This window comes from Kogia breviceps, chromosome 2 (assembly GCF_026419965.1).
Source record: "Kogia breviceps isolate mKogBre1 chromosome 2, mKogBre1 haplotype 1, whole genome shotgun sequence".
NCBI classification, from domain to species: Eukaryota; Metazoa; Chordata; class Mammalia; order Artiodactyla; family Physeteridae; genus Kogia; species Kogia breviceps.
In genome coordinates this window covers 30,849,079-30,869,481 of record NC_081311.1, presented here as the reverse complement: position 1 = coordinate 30,869,481, position 20,403 = coordinate 30,849,079, and the positions used below count along the sequence as shown (strand labels likewise).

Here is a 20,403-nt window from a genome sequence, read left to right as displayed (position 1 = left end):
CCTGTTTCAGTAGCCACCCTGTCCTGACCTCCTGGGCATCTTCCTACCCCAAGGGCTTCCCATGCCTTCAAGGAAATAGCGTTTACCTTTAAACTCAAAAAGGAGGTGGGTCAGGGCCAGGATACTGCAGCTGACCGTGGTCACAGCGCCCACGAGACCGGGGTAGATCAGGACGAGGTAGCGCTCCAGGGCCTCTGGGAGGGCAGAGAGCAGTAGGAGCTGCCCAGGGCAGAGCCCACTGTGCGCACTGCATCGTGGGCCGAATGGGAAGAGGGACTCCGGCCAGAGAGGAGCAGCACCCCCAGGGCCAGGGCCAGGCAGCTCCCCCTATCTTTTCTTTCTGATGGGTGAGTGCGGGGTGCCTCCTCACCCAGGCCGGGAGCACAGCGCCCACCGCAGCCCCATGCCACCCGCGCCTCACCTGCCGGGTTTGGGCCAAACCGAAGGAAGGCGCGGCCCATCTCCACCAGCAACGCAAAAGCATTCTTCCGAGCTCCCACCGACACCTCCTTGGTGCAGAGGATCACCTGCCCAGACAGCCCTGTTAGCATGGGCTCCCCGAGCCGGCCACCCCAGGGTTGGCAGCCTGAGGCAGAGCGTACAGGTAAGGGCACTCACGCGCCCAGGCAGTGAATCCAGCCCGCCCCCACTCCCACCCCTGCCCTCCCCTGATCCTGGCAGGCCTTCAGGAGCCACGTTCCAAGGAACCCCAAATCACAACATACTCCCCTCCCGCACTCCGCACCTCCAGGACGAGGGCACTGATGAACTCCTCATGCTCGGCTGAGAGCTTCCTCACGATATGTATGAGGCACTTCAAACGGGGCTGCAGGACAGGGGACAACAGTCAGGACCCTCAATGCCACCTCCGCCCCTGAAGTCCCTAAGCGTCTGCACGCTGGTCCTCTCCTGGTGTTGCTCGTCCCCCCTCGAGCAAAGTGGGGCCCCTGGAGTCCACACCCTCTTGGCGGGCGAGGAGGTGCTCCGTAGCGAGTCCAGAAGGGTCTTCTTCAGGTCGTCCAGGTGGCTCTGCACGAAGCGGGCGCCAGGGCCCTGGGGGCTGGCACACACCTCCTCCAGCACGCGATAGGCCTTCTTCTGTACCCCATGGGCCTTGCTCTGGGAGGGCATATGGTAGACAGGGGTGGGTGAGAGAGGGGGCTGGGGGGCCCCCCACCCTCACCCAGTCCAATAACATCCACAGAGCAGCCACATGAGCTGTGACTGGCCCTGGTGCGGACTCAGAGAAGCTGGCCCTGCCCTCTGGAGCTCGTGACATCCAATGGGAGGGCAGGGAGAACACAGGGTAGTGAGAGGCTGACTCCGGGCCAGGCAGGGGACGCCGAGGGGAGTGAAGCCTACCCAGCCCTCCATCCCTTCCGCTCCCCCTCGGGACACCTCTCCCGAGGTTAGGTGACTCTGCCCTGGACTTGTGTGTCTGCCTGCACGTTCCACCAGAGCACTTCTCACGCTGTTGGGTAACTGCTTCTTAAACTGTTGCAGTGGTGACAGTTTTCAGAAGGTCACGCTGGCCTGACTTTTGCCTGGTGGTTAGCCACAGCGGGCAGGGGCGAGCATGTCAGGCAGGGGACCCAGCACGCGCAAAGGCACAGAGGGGCTGTTATATCTGGAACCCTTAAAAGCAGCCTAATGAGGCCGGAGTGGCAGCAGGGGAATGAGGCTGGGTAGGATGAAGATGCAGATCAGGCCAGGCGGGGATGTGCCTAGTGAGTGAGTCAGGCCTCGGCTCTACAAGAGGCATCTTAGCAGGAGGGGCCCAAGCATGGCCGTGCATTTCTGTCACTCTGGCACCTACGTGATAGAGTACAGGGCTAGACAGATACAAAGGGCAGCCATGCCGTGAGAAAGCAGATTAAACCCCGATCTTGGGCAGCAGCAAGGCATGGAGACAGGGAGACAGGGCCCAAGCACCCCCGCAAGTGTGGTCATGGGGGGCTCCTGGCCTCCACGGCTCACCTCTAGATAGGGCCGGATGGTGAAGTACAGCTTGCTGATGGCGGCTTCATCAGCGTGGGGAGCCAAGGCCACGACCAGGTCCAGGACGGACAATCTGCTCAGCGACAGGAGACCAAGGAGGAGCTTAGTGGAGGCTGGGGAAGGGCATGGACTATCAGTGTCCTTATGTCTACTGGGTACGGGGGAGGTGGGAAAGGTCAGGGTGAGGAGGACAAGGGGCCTCGAAGGAGCCCATGAACAATAATCACTGCCTGTAACCTAACTCGGCACTCATAAGGTACCAGCTCTGTTCCCAGCACTTTACATGTCTTAACCCCTTCAATCCTCACAGCAACTCTACTGCAGGTATGATGTATTATCATCGTGTCCATTTTACAGATGAGGGCACAGGGTATAGTAGATAAATAACTCAACCAAGGTCACAGTTTATAAGGGGCAGAGCTGGGATCTGAATCCGGGCAGCATGTCTCCAGGGTCCTCACCCTTCCCGAGCAGACTACAATGGTGCTCCGGGATGGAGGAACTGGTCAGGCCTCAGGGTAGAGCTGGGACATGCAATATCTCAAGACTTTCCTAAATCATTCCAGACAGAAACACAGAGCTTCTGCCAGACATACTCTCTAGCTCCCTGGGCTGCCCAAGCTCAAGTGGGGCACTTACCTGGTGAAGTCAGAGCTAGCAGGGTCCAGCACCTTCTCACTGGCTTTTTCCAGGAAACCATTCACCAACTGGCAGCCCAAAGGGATAAGGAGGGAGTTGCTCAAGAGAAAATACAGAGCAGTAGCAGGTCACAGAATTGCACCCTCATCTCTTCCCCCTTCTCTCCTCCCTTTTGAGGAGACTCGAGCCCAGCCTACTGCTGGCATATGGTCCCCTGTTCTTCCGGGGGCAGAGGGCCTAGTGAGCCACGCTGGGTAGGGTCTTGACCTTTCCAACACCCCAACCCAACACTCACCCACCGGAGACTGTTCCTCCCCATCCTCTACCAGGTCACCTGAGGCTCAGTAATGGTGAGGTAAGTTTTGATGGTTTCCAGCACGGCTCGGCGAGGGGCTGGGGTGTCTCCAGCTGCAACGGGCTGCCCGTACAGGTTGAACAGGATCGGCAGAAAGTTCTTCGCAAAGCGGCTCACTTCAGCACGGTCGGCCTCTGGCAGGAGGAGGACCGAAGTTTGCACAAAAGGGCCAGGAGATCACTCTGCCCCAAAGGCCACTGTGGTTGCAGCCCAGAGGCACTCTTTTGGGGGACCTGTGACAGGGTCATGGGTTTGGGGCTTTTCTGGGACAGGAGAGGCTGAAGCCAGAGCACAGAGGACGAGGGGCCACCATAGTCTATGGGGCCAGCCAAGTGCTAGCCCCACACGTAAAGGCTGGACAACCCCCAGCAGCTATCAGCACACTGAGAGTAAAGAAAGAGAAGGGGCCATTTTCAGCATCCTACTAACTCCTCGGGTCCCCAGCGGACACTAAGGTCCTTGAAAAGGATTAGCGGTGGCTCAGGCAATGAGCTGGACAGGCAGGGTCAGAGGACTCGCACCACCACAGCCATCTTCCACCAGCCCCGACCCCAGAGCCCACACGTACCCGCCTCACAGCCCTTGGTGATGAGGGTGCGCAGGGCCTGGCACACAGTGACCCTCAGGTCTGGGCGCTCGCTGATGGCCATGCCCAGCGTCCGCGCCAGCCCTTTGAAGGCAGTGGCCACATCCGTGGGCCTCGTGCAGAACCCAGGCAGGAGGGTCCAGATCTGGGGAGGGGATGATAGAGGAGAGTGATGCCCAGCAACCTGTGCCCGCCTGTCCTCCCCACACCCCCCAGCTGACCCCTTACCTGCCACTGGAGTGTGTCGTAGATCTTGGACTCCACTGTGCCGCCTGCCTGGGCCAGGTCCATTGCTAGAGTGACACAGGACACAGTGTGACCCTGGGCACACTTCTGACTGACAGGCCTCATGTTTACCCAAACCAAAAGCCCAATGATGAGGATAGGAATATGGGCGATTCCGCTGCTCCACAGACGAAACATAACACTTATTATTAAACAAACACTTGTTTGTTCTAAAAAAATGAAAAGACCTATGTAAAACAGAAAGTGATATCTCCCCACAATCTACCCCCCAAATCTTCCTCCCCATTTCTGACCTTCTTATATTTCTCCAAGCACGTGCACACTTTTAAAGACATAGAAAGGATTGTCTTATAAATATATTGTTCTGAAACCTGGTTTCGCTTGAGAATAAATCTGGTAACATTTATCAAGCAGTTTCTACATGGCAGCCTGTGTAATGTGCACTTACGTGATTATTTCATCTAACCCTCACACCATCGCAATTATCGCCCTCATTTTACAGACGACGAGCAGACCCAGGGGAGTTGAATAAACTTGCCCGAAGTCACCAAACTGTGGAGCGGCTGAGCTGAGATTTCAATCTAATCTGCTCAGCTCCCATGGACTAAACACGTCCATTTCCCTGTCGGTCTCTTTCCTTCTGTACAGCGAGCAGCACCCTGTGTCCCACGGTGGGGCTTTATTATGACTGACTTCACTGGAGCCCCACTGAGGGATGTGTGGGCCACGTCGGGATTTTTACTTGGAACATCTTTGTATATATAAATCGGTGTGTACTTGTCTAATTATTCCTCTGGTGGGAGAAAAGGCCCCTGGTCTGCCTGCCTCGGGGAAGGGGTGCCTGGCCACACCTCAGACCCCGCTGATGACGGCGCTCAAGCACTGCCCGACCACCTGCTTGGCCCAGGGAGGCTGCCGAACGTCTTAAGTCTGGGGTGCTGGACCAGGAGCCCTTCCCGACCCTTCCAGTGAGGGTCCAGGACTATGGTGGGCCCGTACCTTTCCTCTTCAGGGTGGTAGCCAGAGGCAGGAAGTAAGCGGTAAAGAAACCAAGTCGAGTTTCCCGGACGTGATCTCGGATGACGGGCAGCAGCCAGCTCCGAGGGAAATCCAGAGTCTCTCTGGGAGGAGGGAGGGGAGGCGCAGTGAGGAAGGGGTGACGGCCTGGAGCTGTCTCCCCACGGAGCCGAGGAACAGGACAGGTCCTGTTCTGGCCGCCCCCACTGACCCGCACGGCACGTGGAGACGTCAGCCGAGGGTGTGGACACCCTCCCAGTGGAGAACAAGCCACGTGGCTCTCCTGGGGCTGGAATGGAAGCCAAGCAGGGCTGCACTTACTCAGAGCCATCGATTTCCAAAGGCACAGCCTCTAAAACCACCTCGGGGCCCATGCTGGCCACAGCAGCGCCCACTGCGCGGTCCAGAGCTGCCACGTGGGGGGAGTAGGGGGAGAGGCGCAGGTCACACAGGGACTGGAGGCACTGAAGCAAAGAGACGTGGGTCAGACATTAAGATGGGCCTGCAGTGCAGGCACCCGTGGCTGAGGCTGGGCCAAAGTCTCCGAGAGGACAAGGTCAGGGGCGTGGGGTCAGGTTATGCTCTCGCCGGAGGTCACAGACCATTAACCAAATTCAACTCTTGGATATGTTTGAGCCCTCCTCAATGCCCCAGAATTTAAAAAGAAATTCTGTATTTGTTAGTAACGTATAAAAATCAGGAGATTTCATATACAAATGCAGATTTCCGGTTTACCTTGAAAACCAGGAAGGTATGGGAAATGCAGACCCACACTACAATTAGTATAAATTAGCAGGCACTGAGGAGCAGCTGCCCCTCAAGACCAGAGCTGCCCCCCCTGGTTCACTACAGCCCCTCAGAGGCCCTCTGCAAGACTCATTCCTTGAGGACCTCTCACAGGAGCCAGGTGTTGCCAAACCTAATCTAGTGGGGCCCAGGTCAGGCCTCTCAAGGAAGGCCCTACCCTTGGGGAAGGCCCCACGAGGCCGGGAGCTGCTCCGCCTTACTGGAGAGGGGTCTGTGGCCTGTCCTCAGGCTCCCACCTGCTTCTGGAGCTGGGGAGGATCTCCGAGTGATCCCTGAGCCTTAAATGGTTTACTCTGGGCTTTGGTAACCTCCCTGGGACCTAAGGCTGCTTAAAATACTATGCTCCCCTGTTACAGACAATTTAGAGCATTAAAAATTAAGATAATAGATAGGGATGAGGGAGAATCACACTGGTTCCCTGTGAGTTTCAAAACCATCAACTCCAGCTAAGACTAGTGAGAAGGCATTAGGCGGTGGGGGGAGGAGTGGTTTCAGCCCTCTTCTCGTTCCTCCCACGTTCGCCCAGTCGCCTTCCTGGGGACACAGTACTGGGCACCCGCACCGGACCCTGGCAGTGGTGGAGTAAAGCACAGAGGTAACGGAGACATGTGCCCCTTTAGCAGCCCCAGCCACCTCCTGCCCTGACCCAGCCGCTGCCTCATTCACCTTCTTCATCACAGGATGGGCCTGTCTCCCACACGCCTCGAAGAAGACACACAGCAGCTGCAGCACGGAGCTCCATGATGCGTGGAATCTGTACGTCAGGCCCTCCTCCACTGCCCTGCCAAGGGATTGGGCAGTCAGGGCTGTGGAAGTCCATGGCCGGCACCAGGAACTACAGACCACAGCAAGGGTGAGGCCCCAGGAAAGGCCAAGGGGGAGAGCTAGTGTTTACCAAGTACCCCCTGTGCTAAGAGTTTCATTTATATAATCCTCACACTTCAAAAAAAAGCTGTGAGCTAGGTTATTTGTTCCATTCTCAGATGGGGAAACTGAGGGTCAGAGGGACTAAGTAACCCAGCAGTGTCACTCCGCTAGTGGCCAAACTGGGCCTCCAAAGCCCGTGTTGTCACTGTCCCATGCTTTCTGGGTCTGACCAGAGGGAAGATGGGGTAGGTACAGGAGGCCTGGGCAGAGGGAGGAAAGCCACAGCCGTGGGGAAGCCCAGCCGGCTGCTAGACCCTTCCGGCCCGTGCACGCTGTGGTCAGCTCATCTCTTGAAGTCGAGCCTCAGAGGCTTTAGGCAAGAATGGCCAACAGGGGTTAGTGTGGGGAAAGGGGTGAGCTGGGTGTGGAGCAGCTCTATTCCTCAGTTTTCCGAAACTTCATTCCAGGTGTATCCAGAAGAAACAGGCCTATGTCCTCACAAGGAACAGAACCCAAAGCATCACACCTTGGAGCTGCGCAGACAGACCCAGAGGAAACACCAAAGATCCAAGCCTCTTGGTGCTCTGAGCTCCTCACTGGCGGCTGGAAGGGCCCGGGTGGTTGGAGGCCGCGTCTGTGAATGGCTTCTCTTGTCGGCATGGAGGGCAGCACAGCACACGAGTAGGAGTGGACTCTGTGGTCAGGCTGCCACTTACTAGTTGAGTGACCTCAGCTTTCCCAGTCTGTAAAATGGGGTCAGCACCCATCTCCTAGAACTGTAAGGACTACCAGTAGTTTCTATTTATTGGAACTTAACTACACATCAGGTACTGTTCTGAGAACTTTACATATATGACCTCATTCAATCCACACCTCCATTAGACTGATGCGGACCCTGAGGTGTGGAGAGGTGGAGGAACTAGCCCCAGATGACGGGCCGCCAAGTCCACACTCATGAGCATGACACTATGGCACCTGGAGTGTGGCCAGTGCTCAAACCGACAGCAGCTGCTCTGGCAGTGTGTGCAAGGCCCACCACAGTGACAAGAGGAGTACCTGTCATCATGAGGAACTTTCTACAGGCACACCTTATTCCCTCCTCACACAGAGGCTGTGTTCTCACCTGAACATCTTGGCAACATACTGGGCAGGGCCTGAGGCCGAGGAGGTCACGGAGCCGATGTCAGCCATGTGGGGAGCGACACACTCCTTCAGGATCTCCTGCAAAGAGGCCACAGCTGTTTGGGCCCAAGACAGTCTCCCAGTGCCACTCAGCCTTCCCAGGTGACTGCTTCCTGAAGCTTCTAGAAAGCTCACCCCCACCCTGAGAACTTCCTCCCCAGGACGCAGCTGGAGGCCTGGGGTGAGCTCTGGGAGCCCTAAGGCTCCCTACTTCCCTTCCTAAAGCTGGGCTGGGGGGCTGAGGTACCTGAAGGCACTGGGTGGCAGCTGTCACCACCTGCGAGTGGGGGGAGAGGAGGCAGGTTGTCGCAGTTCCAAACAAGCGAGGGAGGTGGCCCAGGCCCAGGTCCCGATGCAGCCTGTCAACACAAAAGGCTTCTGTGGGGCCTGGTCCTGGACCTCAGGGACCCAGATGGCCCAGGTCTGACGGCAGTCACAGATCTGCGGGGCTCTACAGGGCCCTGCTGGTGGGCAACTGCAAAAAGTGCCGTCATGCAGGTGACAGCTACATGTGGTACAAAAATGCAAACAGGTCTCCAGGGTATAAAACGAAGAACATGCCTTCCTCACCACACCTTTCTCCCAGACTGACTCTCGGATGCACTTCCCAGGGGAAATTCAAGCTTAAGTTTCTCAAATACTCTTCCAGAAATTTTTATGCATATACAAACACACAAAACAATAACAATTGCTGACATTTATGTAACAATTATCACATACCAACCACTGGTGTAACAGTAAGCATTCATTCATTTAAACCTTGCAAAAAACAATAACAAACAAAAACCTTACAACTGAGATTAAATCCTATTACAATTCCCATTTTATAGATGAGGAAACTGAGGCTCAGAGAAGTCGAATAACTTGCCCAAGGCCACCCAGCTAGTGGGGGGTGGGGGTGGTCAGGATTCAAAGCCTGGTAGTTTGGCCCAAGAATACAGATAATTACGCACCTTGTTTTTGCACAGTGTATCTTGGAGGTCTTCCCACATCAGCATGCACACATTTACCTCAATTATTTTTAACAGCTGCCTAGTATTCCACTGTTTGCATTTAACCAGTACCCCCAGGGGCCACATCTAGGTTGCTCCTAGGTATTTCTGCCATTACCTAGAGTGCTACAACAAACATCCTACAACTGTGGGAGTCCTGCAGGATAAACCCTGAGAAGTGGAGAACAAAATTATTTGGCCATTTGCTGGCACCTCCAGGTAAAAGGTGATTTGGTGCAGAAAAAAAGACACGGGCCTGGCAGACTTGCGCTGGAGACCTGGCTTTGCTACCCTGCAGCTGCACGACTAGCTAACTCGCAGTGCTTTACTTTCTGGTTTATGAAGCGGGCTAAGACCTTCCTCATGGGGTGGTGTGATCAGTGAGATGAAACATGGATGCAAAGCACCCAGCATGGTGCCTGGGGGAGAGCAAGCTGACAGGAAGCCTTCAGCAGAGGGGAGGATGACACGGTGGTCAAGCTTCGGGAGCCTCGGAGACCTTGCCTCCAGGCAAAATGCAATCACCTACTATAAGAGTGACTGTTATGACGGAGACACAAAACAGAAACTGGGTTCGCAGGACTGAGGATCCCAGAGGAGGGGACCATTAACCCAGGTGGGGAGTAGGGTGGAGCCGCAGAAAGGGGATGATATCCTCTGAGAAGTAAGCCAGCTGCACAGGGTGACAGCCGGCTGGGGGTGACAGGAATCAGGCTGGCACTCGGGCCCCACCTCTTGGTGGGGAAGGTGCTCTCAGCCGCCGTGTTGCTGCTCAGCTCCTCGTAGCTCTGGCAGGAAAGGCAGCAGCCCTGGCTAACACAGGCTGTGCTACCCGGCCCCCCCTTCAGGAACACAAGAGCTGGTCTGCACACACCCAGTGCAGAACTGCCACCCCCCCCTCGCCCAGAAAGCCGAACCCCCTCCAGCTCCCGGCTCATGTCCCTCCCATCTGTACCGAAGTGCAGGGGGCCTGGCTGGAGGCCAAGGGACCGCCCTCCACCACATCCCTACCTAACCAGGTTGATGTGGGCTTTCTCCATGACCTTCAGCCAGGCCAGCAGGGGTTGTAAGTCATTCTCGCTGGGAATGTAGTCGTACAAGGCCTAGGGGCGGGACAGGGAATAAGCAGGTGACTGAGCAAGTGTGCTCAGCAGCAGCCCAATGACAGGACCCCTTCCCATCCCTAAGCAACAGCACGTCCCCGTGACTGTCCTGTCCCAGGGCCTGCACACGGGGTCCCCTGCACTCACAGCCCCCTTGGCCTTCCTTTCCCTGCTCAATGAAGCCCTTCCGCTTCTGCTTCTATGGGAAAAAAATCTCTAGGAGCAGTCAAGAATAACTTGGGTCACACAACACTTTGTGAATCTGACAAAAGCCAGAACCCTTCTCCGGAAAAATGTACGTGAGCATATACACACGTTTTGCAATCTGGGGGGAGTTTGTGTCCCCTTCCCCATATCCACCCACAGATCCCTAACATTGAGAACCTTTGTTCAAGGTACCTGTTAATACCATGAGACCACGCTGAATGGTTTATTACGTTAACTACCACAAAGTCAAGAGTCAGGGCCCCCAGCTCCCGTGGACACTGATGTGGCTTCGGTGGTCAGTCTCCTGGCTGCCCGTCTACCTGACTCCTAAACTAGGGCGGCCCAACCCAGCCCATCCAAACTTGCTCTGCAGACAAGTAACAGGGCAGCCCCCTAGCACAGCCATATCCCCATCAGGCCTCACCGTGATGATCTGGGCGTTGAGCTCTGCTGGCAGGGTACCCGGGCTGGGCTTGGCATGGAAGAGGCTGTGAAAGGCCTGCATGGCACAGGCTGTCACCAGCTGGAGAGGACACGGAGGCTTAGTGGGGAACCCACCGCAAAGCCCACAGTGGCCCTGTGCTCTTCAATATCCCACTCCAGCCGGTGGGCTTGTGGGGACTTGGGCCCCCTGAACCTCAAACATGCCTCCTGCACCTGGACACTCAGAGGACTGTTGCTTTAGTAAGTCTTGGTAGCCACCAGGAAAAAAAAGGATTTAAACAAGGACAATGGAAAAATGTGAACAAATTTTTTTTTTTAACATATGGGCTAAAAAAGCAGGCTACAAATGGTTGGCATACTATAATTATAGCTGTATTTTCACGTTTTTATGTGCTTGCTTACCTAAAAAGAATATGTCTGAAAGGATACACAGCAAGTTGGTCTGTACTATTTATCTTAGGAAATGAGACTTGGAAGGAAAAAGAGACTTCTATTTTTTTACTTTATATACTTCAGAATGTTTTTTTTTCCTTTTAAACAATGATCATGTTATTTATATAATGAATACTTTAAAATACGTATGTGAACAAACAGTGTAAGAGAATATATAGCGATTAACAGAAATGTGCTAGCATATCAAATGCAAGGGATCGTTTTTATGTATCTTTAAAGTTGTCATACTGACGTTATTAAGTAAGCAAAAAAAAAGAGAGAGAGAGAAATAACCGTGTCTGTGGCTGGGGTACAGCTCAAGGTAGGGGGAGGACTAACGCTTTACCAGCCCCGCCATGGTTCCACCCTCTCCCTCACCTCATCTCCCAACTGAAGATGCCCAGCCTGTCCGACACCGGGGATGAGATGTTGTCACCGGGTGTAGCTAAGAGCAGCGTGGGGGCTGCTTTTGGCCGGAACAGTGAGTTTCCCGAGTGCCAGCACCACGGTCCTGGGGTCTGAAGCTCTGCCCTCCCTCCTCCTTGGCGCGTCCCCATGCACTGGGGCCCGAGCTCACCACGTGGTTCAAGGTCATGACCCGGAGGAGAGTCTCACTGCAGCTCTTCACCAGGCCGTCTGGGAAGCAGGGCAGCAGGTCCTTCAGCAGGGTCAGCATGTGCAGTGTGGTGGTGACCTCCTTGGAGCCTGGTGGACAGAGGGCAGCTGAGACTCCAGCCCACTCTCTGCAGCAGGCCGTCCCCCACCACCCACTCTCAACTGCGCTTCCCCACCTCCAGACTTTTCGATCTCCTGGATGCAGAACTTGGCAGTGGACATGGCAGCAGGGTGATGGGCAGGGGCCTTTTCACCAAACATGAATTCACTACCCTTGAGGACGGAGCACACTCCATGCTGGGCAGCCTTCCGGATCTGAGGGGCAAGGAAGGGGGACGGGGCCGGGTCAGTGTTCAACAAGCAGTGTATGTGGTTCTCATGACCACCAACAGTGAGCATTGATTGCACATCTCCTACGGGGCCAAGGCCATGCCTGGGCTGTGTGTGTGTGGACTCCTGGGCTGCCGAGTAAGACAGACCTCGCTTTCCATTCCTGCTCTTCTGCTAACTCACCAACTGGCCTTGAGCAAACCAGACCACTTAGTCTCTGAGCTTCAGTGTCTCAACTTTACAACACGGATTCCTTCATTCATGCTATTGTCCAGCAATATGGAGTGTCCACCAGTTCAGCAGTGAACCAACAACTCATTGGGAGGTAGGAAATAAAGAAATGTACATCAGAAGGTAAATCTACTTTGCAGACAATAAAACAGGGGCTGTTACATTTTATACGGCGATCAGGAAAGTGTCACTTCAGTGACATGACATTTCAGCAGAGACCTGAAGCAAGTGAGGGAACCACTGCAGGGATACACAGGGAAGGAGGCATGAGTCTGCCTGGGGTCAGAGGGCTTAGCACAGGGAGTGACTCTTACGACTGTTACACGTTCCCCACCCTAAATTTCAGGAGGAAGCAGAGTGGCCAAGCACAACTTACTGGGCACCTACTACAAGCCAGGACCTTCACCAGGCCTGTGGGGAACACCAGAGTGTCACCATGACCTTGCAGCAAAGTTATTATCATCCCTATTTTACAGCTTAAAAACCAAGACTCAGAGAGGTGAAGTAACTTGCCCAAGGTCACAGCACAACCAGTGAGTCCAGTATTCAACTCAGGTCTGTGTGACTCAAAGCCCCCCTCCAGCCCCCTCTCCTGCCACTGTAACTAAACACGTCACTGACCAATGAGGGAGCAGAGACTCAAATGGGCCTGACCGTGACCCTCCCTCCTGTAGGAGGAGCTAGCAGATAGGGCTTCGGGCAGGAGGAGAACCTCTGGACAAGAGCCCAGCACTCAGGGCGACCTCCCCAGTCCACTCAGCAGGCCAGGCCCAGCCCGGTTACTAGAGTGGCTGCCCCCTCCCATGTCCTGGTGCCCCATGGCCTCACCTTGGGCTTGGTGTGCACGGTGAAGCTCAGCAGCCCATGGTACACCTGCAGGGTCACAGGGTAGCTCCAGGCCTCCAGGTCCTGCTTCCGCAGAAGGGTGGCCAGGCAGGAGAGGACCTTCAGAGGAGAGGCAGTCTCTCAGCTCCACCCGCTTCACCCAGGTGGGAAAGAGCCCGGCTTCTCACCAACTCCAGAAAATGCCAAAGGGCTTTCTGAGGGTCCACAGAATGTCTATACCCCTCCCAGGGAGTGTCCAAGCTGTAGCCAAATCAGATGGGCTCTGGAAGATGGCAGGGGGACACTGAGACCCAAACACTGACCCATCGGAGGGCAGAGGTGGAGCCACTGCTGGCCTGGGCTGACATGATATCCATGAAGACTTTGGAGGTATCAGAGAACTTCTTAATGAGCACAGGGCTGGGCACGCTGCAGGGAGAGAAGAAAGAAGGTCAGAAGACTAGAGGGGCCTCCAAGAGCAGCTGGTCTGGAGGAGAAGCTGGACAGAGCGGGGCAGCGCTTGGCCCAGTCACTCCACGAGCCCACCCTTCCTGACGCCTGGTTCAGTGCATTTCCATGGCACCTGAGCTCCCTGCCTGCCCCACCTTCTCCACCACCCGCTCTCCACTACCCACCAAATGGGCCCTTATAAATTCCCCCAAGTCCTCTCCCCACCTGCCCCCTGGCTGCAGATGCCCAGACATCGTGGCTCAACACTCCACCCTGTCCCTCCTGCCCCACTCGCTGCACAGGGCTGCCCCTGCCCAGGCAACAGCACTCACACTCTGTCCTGTAACATCCCAGGCCACCCTGGAGCCTGAGCCAGTAGAACGCCACCTGATACTCAGCATCTTTCTGTTCTTTTTAATAATTCCCTGATCCTCTTCCTCCCTTCCACCCCCACTCCCTTCTTCCCCCTACAAGGAGCCAGGACTCACCGCTTCAGGACGAGGTTCAGCAGGTAAGCAACAGCGGCCAGAGATTCCGTGGACTCCACCACTTCCACTGTTGTCATCTGAGGCCAGACCATGGGGTGTGAGTGAGAAATGTGTCACGCTGGGCAAATGGGGTATGGGGGGACTGTGTGCCCAGCAGGACAGTTATGACCAAGCTGGTGTCAGAGGTTCAAATCCCAGCTCCGCCACTGTGACTTTGGACTAGCAACTTAACTTTTCTGTGACTCGGTTTCCTCATTTGTAAAATAGGGAGAAGTTGTTGTGAGGTTTAATTGAATTAATATACATCAGACATTTAGAACACTGCCTGACACATTATGAAAACCATATAGTGCTACCTAATCTACTTCATTAGTCTAGAGCAGAGGTTAGAAAGCTTTTTCTGTAAAGAGCCAGATAATAAATACTTTAGACTTTGCAGGCCACGTATGGTCTCTGCTGCGTATTCTTCTTTGTGTATTTTAACTATCTTGTAAAAATGTAAAAACCAGGGCTTCCCTGGTGGCGCAGTGGTTGAGAATCCGCCTGCCGATGCAGGGGACACGGGTTCGTGCCCCGGTCCGGGAAGATCCCACATGCCGCGGAGCAACTGGGCCCGTGAGCCATGGCTGCTGAGCCTGCGCATCCGGAGCCTGTGCTCCGCAATGGGAGAGGCCACAACAGTGAGAGGCCCGCGTACCAAAAAAAAAAAAAAAAAAAAAAATGTAAAAACCATTCCCAGCCCTAGGACTATACAAAAACAGGCCACGAGTCAGATTATGCCCATGGGCTATATAGTTTGCCAGCCCCTGTTCCACAATAGTGGTTCTCACACTTTTACACCCTTAAAAAGTATTGAGGATTTCCCCCAAAGAGATTTTGTTTACAAAAGTTATAGCTATTGATATTTATCATATTAAAAATTAAAACTGAGAATTTTTTAAAACACACAAATATGCAAGCACAATTCCATGAGCTGTCAAAATGTCATCAGACATCACGTAACTTCTGGAAAACTCCAGGGTACGGTCATGAGAGAACGGGAGTGAAAAAGGTAAATGATGGTTTAGCATTATTATGGAAATAATTTTGACTTAACCAACCCCCAAAAGGGTCTTGGGAACCCCCAGACTACACTTTGAAAACAATTTTACTAGAGAATCCCCTGGGTGTAACTCAATTTCATGGATTAGGAGAAAAAAAAAAAAAAAGAGAGAAGTGGATTTTGTTTTACAAGAATAATGTAGCAAATCCCACCAGGTTTACCAAGCCACCTGAGAATAACTGAAGCACTTTCACCTGTTTAAGGTTGTCCTCTATCCCTGCATGCAGGGGCCCCTGCCTTCTCCTTATAGCCTGAATAACCTGCTACTCCAAAAGCCCGCCCACCTGCAAGTCACACCCACTCACCAGGGCAGCAAAGTACTCAGTCTCTGTCTCCTTCCCACCCTGGGAGCGTATCACCTCGGTGACAGCAGCCAAGACAGCACAGATCTGCACAGGAGGAAGAAGGTACCTATGACATCTATCTCCGATCAAACCCCACCGCAGGGTAGCCTCTTCTCCTTCCTCCTTCACAAATTATTCTCCTGACATAGCCCAGAGCAGACAAGATGAGCGGCATCCAGAGCCAGGGGAACACACACGGGGCCCAGCAACAGGAAAACTCACACATCTGCCCAAAACCCACCTCTAAGGCTCTACCTCTTATATATGGAAATACCTGCACAAATGTGTAAACATTCAAGCACAAGTGTTCACTGCCGCAACCAATTGGAACAATAAAGCAGCCATCAACAAGGTATTAATAAGGTACTCATTATATAATAATGACAAATTCAAACACTATGTAACTATTGAAAAGAATGGTGAACAACTACATAGATTAACTCAGAAACACTGATCAGTGGCGAAAAAAGTTGTAGACTAGTCTATATAAAATATAATGGCATTTCGTAAACCTAAACAAAATGTGGGTAAAAATGTCTAGAACAGTAATTTGACAAGAGGCCACTGAGCACTTGAGATGTGGCTAGTATGACTCAGGAACTGCATCTTAAAATTTTTAAATTATTTATATTTAAAAACAAATACTTTGGGGCTTCCCTGGTGGCGCAGTGGTTGAGAATCCGCCTGCCGATGCAGGAGACACGGGTTCGTGCCCTGGTCCGGGAAGATCCCACATGCCGCGGAGCGGCTCGGCCCGTGAGCCATGGCCGCTGAGCCTGCGCGTCCGCAGCCTGTGCTCCGCAATGGGAGAGGCCACAACAGTGAGAGGCCCGCATAGCGCAAAAAAAAAAAACAAATACTTTATCCAGTTATTGGGAAACAGATTTAGAACTACTTGGGTATATGAATCTACTTTTGCAACTGTTAAGTTTTATGAACTTTAAATACAAATCAAGTATTGCCAATGAAGATTGAGCCTCCGAATGGAGGTGTCAGAGTAGATTTTGAAGACTTAGTACGATAAAAATAATGCAAAAACACCTCACTTTTAAAAATATTGATTATAAGCTGAAACAACAATATTTTGGGTATACCAGGTTAAATGAGATATATAATTAAGGTTAATTTCACTTGCATCTTTTTTACTTTTATTTAACATAGCTACTAGAAAATTTTAAATTATGTATGTGGCTCACATTACATTTCTTTTCGACAGCGCTGGTCTAGAAAAGTACTGTTACTGTTAACAGTACCACAAAGGAGTTAAGCTGAGAGAACAACTTTCATATTTTATTCTACTCACCTCACTTTGTTATCATTTATAGTTTTGACATTTTTCATTTAAACAATGAAAAAATATATATATATAATTTATAAACTAAAAAAAGTAAATAACATTTAGGTCTTGTTAGATAAAACATTTTTTAACCACTGTTATTCAGTATTAATTTACTCAACAAATGTTTCCTGAAAACATTCCATCAGTATATAAAAAGGCCTGTGTTAAGTATAGTTGAAGAGATAAATGTTTGCAAAAAATGTTTTGGACATTTGAAAATTGTCAGGAAAATACCATGAGGGACTTTACACTTGAGCCAGGAAGATGTTCTTAGAAAAAGCAGAGAGTGGAACCTGCCCTAGGAGGGGTAATAAGCAGCAGACACAAAGGGTAGGAGGGGTGACACATCATCCAGAGATTCCACCCGTTGTCACCGGACAGCAGTCAGCTGGCCTCCCCTCACTAGCCTCCGGCTGTCCTGAGAGTCCCCCTTACCTCCTTGTGGGCAGCCGAGCTGGACTCCCAGAAGCGCTGCACTTTGCTGAAGGTGACGTTTGTGCAGTCGGAGAGGCCGCTCAGGAAGGTGCCCGAGGACTTCTCGGTGAGAGCTGGCGCCACCTCTTCCTCTTCCATGGCAGTCTCAGGGGCTTCGCTTTTACCCAGACGCAGGGATCCTGACTGCAGCTCATTATGCAACTTTACCGCATCAACTGTCAAGTCGCTCTTTCCTGAGGACCGGAGGCAAAGGGTAAGGCCCCCACTTCTTACCCGAACCTCCTTTTGGCTAAGAGAAAAAGAACTACCCCTAGGAAACAAACAGGCGGAGTCCAGGCCCCCAACCAGAGAGGCTAAACTCTGAACGCGGTCTGCCTCAGCGGTCCACTGTACACCTAGAACTTATCAGATTCAGAAAGGGAACACTCCAGGTAAAAGTTTCGCCGGTGGGAGTCGGCTGGGGGCTGCAGTGAGGGGCCTGGGAAAGAGATGAGGATGAAAGCGCTTTGTAAAGCGCCACCACGGTTAACTATAGGCGTGAGTACTGACTGATACTCGTGGTACCCTAGCCAAGTCATCTCCCTCCTGTGGAGTCGGTTTCTGCATCTCTTAAATGGGGAGGGTGGGCCTTTAAAACAGCCTCCAGATAGGACATTTTAGGAGATGAAAGGTCCGATGCTTGGGCCCCAGAGCTTGCAGAGAGGCTCAAATCCATTGAGACCCAGGCCCGCCCAGAACCCCGCCGCCCACTGCGCCTGGGTCGCGACGCTGCTACCTGAGGGCCGGCTGAAGAAGCGGCTGCGGGCGGCCTGGCGGTGGCGGGAGATGGCCGGGTTGCTGTCGCTGCTGTGGCCTTTCTTCCAGCGTTTCAACTTGGCCGAGACCCCGGAGGGCAACTTCCCCGAACGACCCATGTCTACTAAGCCGGGATTGAGTTTAAAGGACCGGGTTCCAAGGACCTAGAAACACACGCAGGACCCACGTGGGTTCTCAGCCCGCTCCACTTCCTCTTCCTCTGGCGTAACTTCCGTATTCACGTCCGTTACCATGGCAAAAGAGTCAACATCCGGTTCACGTATTCTCCGGACTCCGGTCTGGCAGGGGCTCCGAGGAGATCAGTTCCTAGGGAAGAAGTTATGGTGTTAGGGAGTCGCTGGGGCTCTTACTCCAGGGCTAGGGTTCTTGGCCACAGGAGTGCCCTTTTTTTTTTTTTTTTTACATCTTTATTGGAGTATAATTACTTTACAATGGTGTGTTAGTTTCTGCTTTATAATAAAGTGAATCAGCTGTACATATATCCCCATATCTCCTCCCTCTTGCGTCTCCCTCCCACCCTTCTTATCCCACCCAGGAGTGAGTCTTACAAAACTGGAATTCCTTTGCAGGTTAAAAACCAAACGTACATTTATGTTATTTTTTTAAAATATAATTTCAAAACTTAAGCGTAGAAACAAATTTATTTGAAAGAGTTAATCCTACTGTATAGCACAGGGAACTATATCCAATCTCCTGGGAAAAACCATAATGGAAAAGAATATTTTTTAAAAAAAATGGGGACTTCCTTTGTGGCACAGTGGTTAAGAATCCACCTGCCAGGGCTTTCCTGGTGGCGCAGTGGTTGGGAGTCCGCCTGCTGATGCAGGGGACACGGGTTTGTGCCCCGGTCTGGGAAGATCCCGCGTGCGGAGCAGCTGCGCCAGTGAGCCATGGCCGCTGAGCCTGCGCGTCCGGAGCCTGTGCTCCGCAACGGGAGAGGCCCGCGTACCGCAAAAAAAAAAAAAAGAAAAAAAAAAAAAGGGGAATCCACCTGCCAATGCAGGGGACACGGGTTTGAGCCCTGATCCGGGAAGATCCCACATGCCGCGGAGCAACTAAGCCCATGCGCCACACCTACTGAGCCTGTGCTCTAGAGCCTGTGAGCCACAACTACTGAGCCCGTGTGCCACAGCTACTGAAGCCTGCGTGCCTAGAGCCCGTGCTCCACAACAAGAGAAGCCACCGTGATGAGAAGCCGGCGCACCGCAACAGGGTAGGCCCCGCTCGCTGCAACTAGAGAAAGCCTGCGTGCAGCAACAAAGACCCAACGCAGACTAATTAATTAATTAATTTTTTAAAATGTATATATGTGTATAACTGAATCACTTTGAAAGATTGGCACAACATTGTAAATCAACTATACTTCAATTAAAAAAAAAAAAAAAAGAGTTAAGACCTGGCCAGACCTGAGGAGTGAAAACTAGTTTGGTCTGGAAAGAGAAAAAAGCAGGCAGTGATGGTCTAAACCCGCTTAGCTATTTTCATTTATTACTGTGGGTACCCACTTGCTAAACCACCCTTGCCTCATGACAGCACTCAATCCCACCTACTTAATATCCTCTTCTCCTAATTCCACTTCAGAACCGGAAAGCAATCCAGAACTGATTCCCACTCCCCTGAGACCCTCCCCAGAATCCTTTAGCCTGAGCCCAAACTTTACAAAAGAGTTTCCCTCCCCCTCTTTTGCAGAGCAGCATTCCAAGATCCCTCCAGAATTCCCTCCCTCAATTCAAGTCAGTAAATATGATTTTGTCAGACTAAGGCTTGGTCCTGGGGCTTTTGGCTGATTAGGCTTTAAACATTCATTTTACAAACATTTTTTTTTAGCTCCCACTGAGTAAGACACTTCAATGAGTCAAACTTGTAAATGAACCAGTATCTGACAAAGATTTTGCATTCTGCTTCCTTCACTTGATACAGTGTGAATTTTCCCCCTTGTTACAAAATGATGAAATGACAGTTTGTGTCCCCCCCAAATTCAAATGTTAAAATCCTAACCCCCATAGATGATGGTATTAGGAGGTGGAGTTTTGAGAGGTGTTTAAGTCGTGAGGGTGGACCCTCATGAAAGGAATTGGTGCCTTATGAAAGAGATGCCTTAGCCCTTTCCACCATGCGAAGACAAAGCAAGAAGGCACTAGCTATGAACCAGGGGCCTCACCAGCCACACTGGCTCCCCTGAAGCTCGAAACCAGCCATAACTAATCTACAGTATTAGAAGTCAGGATAGCACTTTTCATGGTGGTAACAGCTAAGAGTGGGCACAGAGGTAATATTCTAATTTTTTATCAGAAGGGAGTTTACATGGATGTATTCACTGCGTGATAACTCATTGAGCTGTACACTTATCATTTGTGCACTTTTCTGTGTATATATTAGTCTTCATTGGTTTACGAAAAGTAAAAAGTCGTCCTTGAACACAGAGCAGAGGGGGCATCAAGACTGTTAACATGAGAAAGCATCACTGCAGCAAAGGCAGCTAAGGCAGCTGAGCGTTGACTCAGCTGCACGAGTCACCACCGACTCCTCCCATCGGGCCCCATTCCCGGGACA

The 20,403-nt window shown here is 52.3% G+C and overlaps 1 protein-coding gene across 1 annotated transcript in view; it reads right to left on the bottom strand.

The window, feature by feature from the left end:
- The window catches only part of RRP12 (ribosomal RNA processing 12 homolog), a 29,040-nt gene extending 10,982 nt beyond the window's left edge, over positions 1-18,058 (bottom strand). Inside the window, exons 1-24 of the mRNA XM_059054688.2 lie at positions 17,810-18,058; positions 17,035-17,267; positions 15,222-15,305; positions 13,815-13,891; positions 13,200-13,305; positions 12,880-12,996; positions 11,667-11,805; positions 11,453-11,580; positions 10,424-10,522; positions 9,701-9,792; positions 7,945-8,056; positions 7,639-7,736; positions 6,315-6,429; positions 5,163-5,305; positions 4,824-4,945; positions 3,807-3,871; positions 3,561-3,723; positions 2,972-3,126; positions 2,638-2,705; positions 1,978-2,071; positions 961-1,119; positions 746-826; positions 422-527; positions 87-194 (exon numbers count right to left, since the gene is read on the bottom strand). Coding sequence (XP_058910671.1) covers positions 87-194; positions 422-527; positions 746-826; positions 961-1,119; positions 1,978-2,071; positions 2,638-2,705; positions 2,972-3,126; positions 3,561-3,723; positions 3,807-3,871; positions 4,824-4,945; positions 5,163-5,305; positions 6,315-6,429; positions 7,639-7,736; positions 7,945-8,056; positions 9,701-9,792; positions 10,424-10,522; positions 11,453-11,580; positions 11,667-11,805; positions 12,880-12,996; positions 13,200-13,305; positions 13,815-13,891; positions 15,222-15,305; positions 17,035-17,267; positions 17,810-17,948 — 2,803 coding nt within the window. The 5' untranslated portion in view covers positions 17,949-18,058. The remainder of the gene's footprint in view (positions 1-86; positions 195-421; positions 528-745; positions 827-960; positions 1,120-1,977; positions 2,072-2,637; positions 2,706-2,971; positions 3,127-3,560; positions 3,724-3,806; positions 3,872-4,823; positions 4,946-5,162; positions 5,306-6,314; positions 6,430-7,638; positions 7,737-7,944; positions 8,057-9,700; positions 9,793-10,423; positions 10,523-11,452; positions 11,581-11,666; positions 11,806-12,879; positions 12,997-13,199; positions 13,306-13,814; positions 13,892-15,221; positions 15,306-17,034; positions 17,268-17,809) is intronic.
- Between the last annotated feature and the right edge of the window lie 2,345 nt (positions 18,059-20,403).